General features: G+C 44.3%; 1 protein-coding gene across 1 annotated transcript in view; it reads left to right on the top strand.

Moving 5' to 3' along the window:
* LOC115083430 (dynein regulatory complex protein 11-like) overlaps positions 1-12,269 on the top strand; it is a 378,622-nt gene that overhangs the window by 212,664 nt on the left and 153,689 nt on the right. Inside the window, exon 14 of the mRNA XM_029587237.1 lies at positions 9,735-9,842. Coding sequence (XP_029443097.1) covers positions 9,735-9,842 — 108 coding nt within the window. The remainder of the gene's footprint in view (positions 1-9,734; positions 9,843-12,269) is intronic.

The raw sequence follows: 12,269 nt of genomic DNA, 5'->3' as shown, positions 1-12,269 counted from the left end.
TTTCCCATGTACCAGGTCTCTCTAGCAGGGTCTGAATCAGCCTCTTCCTGAATAGATTGTAGGCCAGTATTACTATATCCCAGTCATGGTTTTCCCATGTACCAGGTCTCTCTAGCAGCGTCTGAATCAGCCTCTTCCTGAATAGATTGTAGGCCAGTATTACTATATCCCAGTCATGGTTTTCCCATGTACCAGGTCTCTCTAGCAGTGTCTGAATCAGCCTCTTCCTGAATAGATTGTTGGCCAGTATATCCCAGTCATGGTTTTCCCATGTACCAGGTCTCTCTAGCAGCGTCTGAATCAGCCTCTTCCTGAATAGATTGTAGGCCAGTATATCCCAGTCATGGTTTTCCCATGTACCAGGTCTCTCTAGCAGGGTCTGAATCAGCCTCTTCCTGAATAGATTGTAGGCCAGTATTACTATATCCCAGTCATGGTTTTCCCATGTACCAGGTCTCTCTAGCAGCGTCTGAATCAGCCTCTTCCTGAATAGATTGTAGGCCAGTATTACTATATCCCAGTCATGGTTTTCCATGTACCAGGTCTCTCTAGCAGCATCTGAATCAGCCTCTTCCTGAATAGATTGTAGGCCAGTATTACTATATCCCAGTCATGGTTTTCCCATGTACCAGGTCTCTCTAGCAGCATCTGAATCAGCCTCTTCCTGAATAGATTGTAGGCCAGTATATCCCAGTCATGGTTTTCCCATGTACCAGGTCTCTCTAGCAGGGTCTGAATCAGCCTCTTCCTGAATAGATTGTAGGCCAGTATTACTATATCCCAGTCATGGTTTTCCCATGTACCAGGTCTCTCTAGCAGCGTCTGAATCAGCCTCTTCCTGAATAGATTGTAGGCCAGTATTACTATATCCCAGTCATGGTTTTCCATGTACCAGGTCTCTCTAGCAGCGTCTGAATCAGCCTCTTCCTGAATAGATTGTAGGCCAGTATTACTATATCCCAGTCATGGTTTTCCCATGTACCAGGTCTCTCTAGCAGTGTCTGAATCAGCCTCTTCCTGAATAGATTGTAGGCCAGTATATCCCAGTCATGGTTTTCCCATGTACCAGGTCTCTCTAGCAGCGTCTGAATCAGCCTCTTCCTGAATAGATTGTAGGCCAGTATTACTATATCCCAGTCATGGTTTTCCCGTGTACCAGGTCTCTCTAGCAGCGTCTGAATCAGCCTCTTCCTGAATAGATTGTAGGCCAGTATATCCCAGTCATGGTTTTCCCATGTACCAGGTCTCTCTAGCAGCGTCTGAATCAGCCTCTTCCTGAATAGATTGTAGGCCAGTATTACTATATCCCAGTCATGGTTTTCCCATGTACCAGGTCTCTCTAGCAGTGTCTGAATCAGCCTCTTCCTGAATAGATGGTAGGCCAGTATATCCCAGTCATGGTTTTCCATGTACCAGGTCTCTCTAGCAGCGTCTGAATCAGCCTCTTCCTGAATAGATTGTAGGCCAGTATATCCCAGTCATGGTTTTCCATGTACCGGGTCTCTCTAGCAGCGTCTGAATCAGCCTCTTCCTGAATAGATTGTAGGCCAGTATATCCCAGTCATGGTTTTCCCTTGTACCAGGTCTCTCTAGCAGCGTCTGAATCAGCCTCTTCCTGAATAGATTGTAGGCCAGTATTACTATATCCCAGTCATGGTTTTCCCTTGTACCAGGTCTCTCTAGCAGCGTCTGAATCAGCCTCTTCCTGAATAGATTGTAGGCCAGTATATCCCAGTCATGGTTTTCCCATGTACCAGGTCTCTCTAGCAGCGTCTGAATCAGCCTCTTCCTGAATAGATTGTAGGCCAGTATTACTATATCCCAGTCATGATTTTCCCATGTACCAGGTCTCTCTAGCAGCGTCTGAATCAGCCTCTTCCTGAATAGATTGTAGGCCAGTATTACTATATCCCAGTCATGGTTTTCCCATGTACCAGGTCTCTCTAGCAGCGTCTGAATCAGCCTCTTCCTGAATAGATTGTAGGCCAGTATATCCCAGTCATGGTTTTCCCATGTACCAGGTCTCCATGACGGTTTCTATATCTAAATCAGCTTCTTCCATGACTGCCTCTAGATCTGGGGCTTTATTCTCCATACGATCAGCATCGGTGTACAGAGCTTTCCAAATATTGCCTATATGAATATTTAATATTTTACTTATCTTAGCCCTAGATTCATAAATATAGCTGAAAGATGAGCCGCACCAAAAAAAAAAATTGGCGGGGGCGATAGTGAGCAGGCGGCCGCATCCGTTTGCCATGGTTGCAGCCACACTGCACACTGTCGCCCCCATAGCACCAACGAATTAGCTGTAGCTATTTCCAGACTTACTGCAGGCGATAATCTGCGGTACATTATCTCCCAGAGCGCCACACGCCCCTAATTTCCCTAAACCTCACCCAGACCCCTCCCCTTTCCCTAATTCAGATGTTCAGATTGTGATGCGATGGTTATCAGGTGCATTAGGACGTCATCCAGGGCCCATTGCCCTTTCATGAATGACCCTGTTAGTCTTTTGTTCACCCATCCCCGATGATTCTAGTTTAAAGCCTTCCTCAGCAGGTTTGCATTTGATTTGTCTGCTGTTTTGAAATATTTTACTGGAGTTTGGGAAATCTTTACAGATTTATAAATGAACTTTTGATTATTGGATGTTATTGTATTCATCAGCCATTTTTTAATATTTATTTTTCTTAGTATGGCTTTAATATTATGATTGATGTTTAATGTATTTTTATTTTATTATCTGATGTTTTATGAGTAATGTTGTTTCTGTTTTTCTGTTGTTGCACTGCATGCAGAGTCTGGCTTGTTGCAGCTTCCAGTTCAGTTTTTGGCTGCAGATTTCTATTTGTACTTTATGGTTTCTTTATTCTGTCTGTATTTGTTGAGGGTTTGCCTGTTTTATGCTTTTTTCAATTTATGTAGTTTGTCTCTTTTTATTGAGACTTTTATGGTGTTTTTATGTTTCAGTTTTAAACTATGCATATTTTAAACGTAAATCATTTTGACCAACCAATCTAGTTGTAAAAGCAGTATATAAACCCTTTTACATAAATAAATAGATGTGTGACCGAAGGGTAGTATTCTGCTAGGGATCTGTAGCTTTTCTGGCTTGTTCTTTTTTCCTAATAGGAGGTGCATTGGTATTTTAAGACCTGGTGTAATATCTGCATTTTCCCTTTTTCAGTTGTTTGAGTGCTGTTTTGGTATAGAAGGTTTACTATATTGTGTTTGTAATTCAGTTTACTCATGGCTCTCTGAGGGCCAAGCCCACACACAACACACATTGAAATACCATATGGGTTCTAGGTATCAGTTTTGCAGATTTTTCTGGTTTGCACCATGATAGTGCATGTAAATATAATGCACATGTTTTTACCCCAGAATGTCGTTTTTCATGTAAAATCTATTATTATAAATACTTAATTTTTAATTGTTTATAGGGAGGTAGGGGTGAGGGCTCCAGACTATAAGGTTCACCTAGGGCACGTAATATTCTTGCCCTGGAAGGTGGGGGAGAGCTGTATGATACAGGTATTGGGAAGGTTGAAGGAGAGGTGAATGGGAGTGATGCTGGGTAGGGATGTGCATTCGTTTCATTCGTTTCATACGTTTCCATTATATGCCAATTAGATGTGCATTCGTTTCATGTTTCATACGTTTCATATGATCTCGGATTTCATGTGATCTTGGAGCCGCCACCATCGCTGCTTCTACTTCTAGGGGATCGCAGAGGGACTTTTAAATTCCTTTCCCCTCTGGCGCCGCGCCTATGATCTCGGAGCCGCCACCATCGCTGCTTCTACTTCTACTGCCGCTCACAGGAGGGAGGCCTGCGCGATCGGCGCCCAGACCCGTCGGGGTAAGGCCTTTTATATTCCCTTCCCCCGGCGAGCCTGTTCGCGATCGCCCAGACAGCGAAACTTACCAGCTTTCCATCGCACGGCCGAAAAACACGCCCCTCAACCTCAGCAGCCTATAGGGGATCGCAGAGGGACTTTTAAATTCCTTTACCCTCTGGCGCCGCGCGCCTGCGTCGCGCACCGAAGGAGCACAACAAAGGGGCCTGCCCCTTTGTTCGCCCCTTCGTGCGACCTTCGTGTACAGGACTTATCCGAAGCAACTTCCACATATGACACCACTGTTTCCTGATCTGTTTCACACCTTATAACAACTATCCCGAGGTAACAAATTTTCCAAAATTATTCTGACACTAACGTTAAAGGAAAGTCTACTAGTCAAACCCCACTCTGTTCTGCTAACAAATCTTTCAACCTACTCATCAAAGTTTCAACCGACTTTACCCAACATGACCAACACCTATTAGCCTTGTCTTAAGACTCCTCCTTAACCTTCAAACAAGATTTACACAATTCCTAACACCTTACTAAATATCACACACTACACTATTTAGTAAGACTCTATTTCCCCTGTAGACTAAGCTCTACCTGATACCAACCCAACTTCCATAAAAAACCAAGAAAAAACCACCTAATAAATATTCCTCTCCTCAAACAAGCCAAAAACCTTTTATACCTCACATTCTTCTTGATAAATGCTCAATCTCTAACAAAGAAACTAATGATCATATCGGACTTGCTAAACACAAAGAACCCTGATTTCTTTGCAATTACTGAATCATGGCTCAAAGAAACTGACACAGTACTCACTAATCAACTATCTAATAACGATTACGACGTTTTCTCCATACCACGAAAATCCCGCAGAGGCGGTGGACTTCTACTCATTATAAAAAAAAAGTTTAATATGAAACTGATCCCTCATAATATCTCTCCAAAACTTGAAATTGCGTTACTTGAATCTGACTTCCTCCAAATATGCTTGATATACTGCCCTCCCAAACTTCTTGACAACGAAATTTCCAACTTGATTGAATTTCTAATAACCAACATCAACGGTAAAAAACTTTCCATAATACTTGGAGACTTCAACCTCCACACCAATACTTCACCTAGATCCCAAACTTATCAAACACTTCTTGACATTCTTTCCAGCTTCAACATGAACCAAATTATTAACAACCCCACTCACAAAGCTGGAAACACTCTAGATCTAATTTTCACAAACCAATACTTATATAATCCCACAACTTCTATTAAACCTGTTCCTTGGTCTGATCACTTTCTGATCAAATGCAATGCCCAAATAAATGCTCAAAATATGTTTGATTTTAACACGCCATTATCCTTCATCTACAGACCTCCATTCCAACTCAACCCGCTCAAGCAAGAATTAGGAAAACAACTCATAAATCTAGACTTATCCAACATCCATAATGCTACCAAATCCTGGTATAATATTACAAAACAAACTGCAAATAACATAAACCCAGAGAAGAAAAAAAAAAAATTTTAAAACATAAGAGAGCATTATTCAATCCCTGGTTCAACTCTGAACTCGCTAATTTGAAATCCAATCTTAGAAAACTGAAAAAGAATGGCGCAACTCCAAATGCCTAACAACCCTTCAACGATATCGCTCGAAACTCGCCGAATACAAGAAAAAAATACAAAACACCAAGCGCGAATACTACAGTCTGAAGATCAAAAATGCTACAAATAAATCAAATTCCCTCTTCAACATTGTAAAAAACCTAATAGAAAGCAACAAAATTTACAAACCAACCTCCGACACTATTAATCTTAGTCAAGACCTGGCTAAACACTTTAAAAATAAAATCGACAAAATCACAGTATCTTTTAAAAACTCTCCATTGCTTAACGCACCCCTCTATACTTCAACAATATCCACCTGGTCGAATTTTGAACCAATTTCTAACTTCAAGTTAGAAAAATTACTTCTAAAAATTAACCCAGCTAGACATGAGCTTGATACCATTCCCACCCGAATGCTAAAGGAAATTTCTCACATCATCTCTCCTACGCTAGCTGCAATTGTAAACAAATCACTTGAAGAGGGCTGTCTTCCAGAAAACTTGAAATCTGCGATCATTACTCCTATCCCTAAGAAAAAAATCTAGACCCCAAAGACCTGAATAATTATCGACCAATCTCCAACCTCCCTTTACTCGCCAAGTTGACGGAGAAAGCCGTACTGCTTCAACTAAATGAACACCTGGAAAACAACAACATTCTCTACCCCGCACAACATGGCTTCAGGAAGAACCGCAGCACTGAAACCCTTCTAATAAACTTAACTAACAAATTAACAAGAAGCTTTGACAACAAACTGAATCACCTTTTAATTATGCTTGATCTATCTGCTGCCTTTGATACAGTAGATCATAGTATCCTAATATCAAACCTCGCCAACATTGGCCTAACTGGAAGTACCCTCGATTGGTTCTCTTCATTTCTAAATAACAGGTCTTTCAAAGTTACCTTCAATAACTCTTCATCAGATCCCTTCCCCCTCGAAACAGGAGTTCCGCAAGGATCCGCACTATCTGCCACCCTCTTCAATATTTACCTTCTACCACTATGTCAATTCATTTCTAAGCTTGGAATCACCTTCTTTCTCTATGCCGACGATATCCAATTACTAATCCCTATAACAGCCACCATCGAAGAAGCCATAAGCCTCACAGTAAACTACCTTAAATCAATCAAAAGTTTTCTAAACCAACTAAAACTTAGCCTAAATATAAACAAAACCGAATGGATACTTATAAAAAGAAACATATCAGCTCAATCCTCCCTAATACCCTGCATTCAAATTGACAACTCCTTCATTCAAATGAAGAATCCAATAAAGGACCTGGGTATCTGGCTAGATAATGATCTAAGCTTTAAAAACTGTATAGCCATAAAAACGAAAGAAGGCTTTTACAAACTACAAATTCTAAAACACCTCAAACCCCTTCTTTACCCGAATGACTTCAGAACGATTCTACAATCCCTTATTTTCTCGAGTCTAGATTATTGCAACGCAATCTTCCTAGGGCTTCCGCAATCCACGCTAAGACCGCTGCAATTACTGCAGAATGCAGCTGCACGAATACTCTCTGGCAAAAGGAAGTTTGATCATATCTCTCCTACATTAAAAAACCTTCACTGGCTACCAATCTCACAAAGGATTAAATACAAGACTTTAACCTTACTACATAATGAAATTTACAAAGACAAGAATTCATCTCTAAACAATATGATCCCAATACTCAAATCACCACGTTCCTCAAGGTCTTCTGAAAAATTACAACTAATAATTCCCCCCCTGTCATCTGCAAAATTATCCACTACTAGAAATAGAGCCTTCTCAATAGCAGGACCCATAGAATGGAACTCTATTCCAAATCACCTAAGCTCCATCAGTGATTCCAAATCCTTCAAAAAAAGAATTAAAAACATGGTTGTTTAGACAATCATTCACTGACTGATTCGAATAACCTCACTCCTCATCTTGAACTCCAATACCTCTGTAATAAACTTATATCTCATAATTAAGATGTAAATGTAATATTATATGTAAATTGTATACTACTAAATTGTTACTCTCTGAGTTGTTCTCACATTTTTATGTACTTACTTTTCAAGTTTAATCTCTGTTACATGTATGAATTTGTTACAATGTAAACCGGGGTGAAGGCTTTCGGCTATACTTCGGTATATAAAAGAATTTAAATAAAATAAATAAAAAAAATATTACATGCTTGTATAGGAAACGTATGAAACGAATGCACATCCCTAATGCTGGGTAGGTGGAGGGAGGAGAGGTGAATGGGAGTGATGCTGGGTAGGTGGAGGGAGGAGAGGTGAATGGGAGTGATGCTGGGTAGGTGGAGGGAGGAGAGGTGAATGGGAGTGATGCTGGGTAGGTGGAGGGAGGAGAGGTGAATGGGACTGATACTGTATGGGAGTTTAGTGACTGGCCCTGGTACTTGGGAAGACGGGGGAGAGCTGTTTGATACAGGGATTGGGAGGGTTGAAGGAGAGGTGAATGGGAGTGATGCTGGGTAGGTGGAGGGGGGAGAGGTGAATGGGAGTGATGCTGGGTAGGTGGAGGGGGGAGAGGTGAATGGGACTGATACTGTATGGGGGTTTAGTGACTGGCACTGGTACATGGGAAGATGGGGGAGAGCTGTATGATACAGGGATTGGGAGGGTTGAAGGAGAGGTGAATGGGAGTGATGCTGGGTAGGTGGAGGGGGGAGAGGTGAATGGGAGTGATGCTGGGTAGGTGGAGGGGGGAGAGGTGAATGGGACTGATACTGTATGGGGGATTAGTGACAGGCACTGGTACTTGGGAAGTTGGGGGAGAGCTGTATGATACAGGGATTGGGAGGGTTGAAGGAGAGGTGAATGGGAGTGATGCTGGGTAGGTGGAAGGAGGAGAGGTGAATGGGAGTGATACTGTATGGGGGTTTAGTGACTGGCACTGGTACATGGGAAGATGGGGGAGAGCTGTATGATACAGGGATTGGGAGGGTTGAAGGAGAGGTGAATGGGAGTGATGCTGGGTAGGTGGAGGGGGGAGAGGTGAATGGGAGTGATGCTGGGTAGGTGGAAGGAGGAGAGGTGAATGGGACTGATACTGTATGGGGGATTAGTGACTGGCACTGGTACATGGGAAGATGGGGGAGAGCTGTATGATACAGGGATTGGGAGGGTTGAAGGAGAGGTGAATGGGAGTGATGCTGGGTAGGTGGAAGGAGGAGAGGTGAATGGGAGTGATACTGTATGGGGGTTTAGTGACTGGCACTGGTACTTGGGAAGACGGGGGAGAGCTGTATGATACAGGGATTGGGAGGGTTGAAGGAGAGGTGAATGGGAGTGATGCTGGGTAGGTGGAGGGGGGAGAGGTGAATGGGAGTGATGCTGGGTAGGTGGAGGGGGGAGAGGTGAATGGGACTGATACTGTATGGGAGTTTAGTGACTGGCACTGGTACTTGGGAAGACGGGGGAGAGCTGTATGATACAGGGATTGGGAGGGTTGAAGGAGAGGTGAATGGGAGTGATGCTGGGTAGGTGGAGGGGGGAGAGGTGAATGGGAGTGATGCTGGGTAGGTGGAGGGGGGAGAGGTGAATGGGACTGATACTGTATGGGGGATTAGTGACTGGCACTGGTACTTGGGAAGACGGGGGAGAGCTGTATGATACAGGGATTGGGAGGGTTGAAGGAGAGGTGAATGGGAGTGATGCTGGGTAGGTGGAGGGGGGAGAGGTGAATGGGACTGATACTGTATGGGAGTTTAGTGATTGGCACTGGTACATGGGAAGATGGGGGAGAGCTGTATGATACAGGGATTGGGAGGGTTGAAGGAGAGGTGAATGGGAGTGATGCTGGGTAGATGGAGGGGGGAGAGGTGAATGGGAGTGATGCTGGGTAGGTGGAGGGGGGAGAGGTGAATGGGACTGATACTGTATGGGGGTTTAGTGACTGGCACTGGTACATGGGAAGATGGGAGAGAGCTGTATGATACAGGGATTGGGTAGGTGGTAAAGTTGGATGGGATTGGTATTATGCAGGCAGGGGGATGAGAGAGGTATTGAAGGATGGGGAAGAGTTTGATGTGAGAGGCATGTGGATGAGGATGGGAGAGATTTAGGGACAGTGATGGTGGGAGGAGAGATGGATAGCTTAGGCATGGAGAAAGAGAAAGGAATGGGAGATGCATCGGAATGGGGGGGGGGGGGTGAGAGATGGATGGGAGAGGCATGGGATGGTGAAGGGCATGGAGGAGATGGGTGAGAGGCACGGCGCCTGCCCGTAGAGGAGGCATGGTAAAGCTGTATTGCTGTTTCTTCTTTCAGGTGATTACAGCTACTTGGGCAGCACCCTACGTCAGGCAGATGTGGAACCCATGCCCTCAGTTTTGGATATCCTGCAGAACCTCGCCTTGAATGCCATCCTGCCACTGGGTACGTCAGAGAACATCGCCCCATCTTCCCCTCTCACTTCCACCCATATCCTTCCCACTCTCCCTTATAAGTGCCTAAGAAGTGCCGTGCTGGACGAGAGCAATGGTTCACCGAGCTCAGCACTCTGTCTCCAGTAATGCTCAATCCGGGTCACTGGGAGGACGTACCCAACAGCTCTTAATGGGGTGGATGGGAAGAGTGGGCCACACGCTGAGTGAGGAGAAAGGTATGCGGGGGTCCTAAAAGATACAGTCAGGGTGGGGAGCGATACTTGCTAGGGAGAGATGCTTCTAGTGCAAAGGGACCCTTGGGTGAGGAGAAATGCAGAAGGTAGCTTGTGGGGAGAAGGACACTTCTGCTGCAAAGGCAACCTTGGGTGAGGAGAGATCCATGCTGTGGGGAGAGGCAGGTTTCTGGTGCAAAGGGACCCTTGGGTGAGGAGAAATACATGCTGCATGCAGACAGTTTCCTGTGGGGAGAGACAGATTCCTGGTGCAAAGGCACCATTGGGTGAGGAAAGATGCATACCGAGGGCAGAGGGTAGCTTGTGGGGAGAAGCACACTTCTGCTGCAAAGGCAACCTTGGGTGAGGAGAGATCCATGCTGTGGGGAGAGGCAGGCGTCTGGGGCAAAGGGACCCTTGGGTGAGGAGAGATTCATGCTGTGAGGAGAGGCAGGCTTCTGGTGCAAAGGGACCCTTGGGTGAGGAGAGATTCATGCTGTGAGGAGAGGCAGGCTTCTGGTGCAAAGGGACCCTTGGGTGAGGAGAGATGCATGCTGAGTGCAGAAAGTTGCCTGTGATCTGGAGAGTAACATGGGTGCAAAGAGAAGTGATGAGTGCAGAGAGATGCCCTCTGTGAGATTCAGAGTAACATGTGACTGCATAGAGATGCCCTTGGAGTATGCAGAGGCTCATGCTGAGTGCAGAGAAGTGCCCTGGGTGGGGTACAGAGAGGTGCCTGGAGGTGGGAGGGAAACACGTGTGCTACTGAGAGAGTCACTACCGACTGAGTGTGAAGAGATGCTTCTTGAGATACAGAGAGATATGGAGAGACACATTTTTGGTGAGGAAAGTTGCTGGATTGAGGGGGAGACACATGCTTATATGGATAGATATAAGTTGCTGGATTGAGGGGAAGACACATGCTTATATGGATAGATATAAGTTGCTGGATTAAGGGGAAGACACATGCTTATATGGATAGATATAAGTTGCTGGATTGAGGGGAAGACACATGCTTATATGGATAGATATAAGTTGCTGGATTGAGGGGAAGACACATGCTTATATGGATAGATATAAGTTGCTGGATTGAGGGGGAGACACATGCTTATATGGATAGATATAAGTTGCTGGATTGAGGGGGAGACACATGCTTATATGGATAGATATAAGTTGCTGGATTGAGGGGAAGACACATGCTTATATGGATAGATATAAGTTGCTGGATTGAGGGGGAGACACATGCTTATATGGATAGATATAAGTTGCTGGATTGAGGGGAAGACACATGCTTATATGGATAGATATAAGTTGCTGGATTAAGGGGAAGACACATGCTTATATGGATAGATATAAGTTGCTGGATTGAGGGGAAGACACATGCTTATATGGATAGATTATAAGTTTCTGGATTGAGGGGAAGACACATGCTTATATGGATAGATATAAGTTGCTGGATTGAGGGGGAGACACATGCTTATATGGATAGATATAAGTTGCTGGATTGAGGGGGAGACACATGCTTAAATGGATAGATATAAGTTGCTGGATTGAGGGGGAGGCACAGGCTTATATGGATAGATATAAGTTGCTGGATTGAGGGGGAGGCACATTTATTTATTTATTTATTTATTTATTTAAAAACTTTTTTATACCGGCATTCGTAGGACACATCATGTCGGTTTACAAAAAACTGAGAAGGAAAGGAAATTACAATGAACAGGGGAGGGGGTAACTGGGTGAATACACAAGTATAAGAGAGTATAGTTAAAAAGCAGCGATACAACTATTTGCATTCGATTAGGATTAGATATGCAAATGAACTAATATACAATGTTACATGGCATGTGCATTTGATACATTTAGCATATGGAACTTATTTACAGTGCAACATGGCATGTGCACTTGATATACAGGGATGGTTGCGGGGTGGGGGGTGAGGGGGGAAGGGGGCAGGGGGGGGTGGGGAGGGTTCTGGGGTGGTTGATGAGGATAAGGTAAGAGGATATAGGGTAGGGTGGGATTGAGGTGAATCAAGGAAAAATCTGTTAGGATTGGGTGGAGTTAGGGTATGCTTGTTTAAAGAGCCATGTCTTGATTCCCTTTTTGAAATGGCTCAGGGACGGTTCTAAGTGGAGATTGACGGGTAGGGAGTTCCAGAGGGTAGGGCCCGCAATGGAGATGGCTCTATCCCTAGTGGCGGT

This window comes from Rhinatrema bivittatum, chromosome 2, assembly GCF_901001135.1.
Source record: "Rhinatrema bivittatum chromosome 2, aRhiBiv1.1, whole genome shotgun sequence".
Taxonomy (NCBI): domain Eukaryota; kingdom Metazoa; phylum Chordata; class Amphibia; order Gymnophiona; family Rhinatrematidae; genus Rhinatrema; species Rhinatrema bivittatum.
Note: the sequence above shows the minus strand (reverse complement) of the source record. Positions and strands in the feature narration are given on the sequence as shown.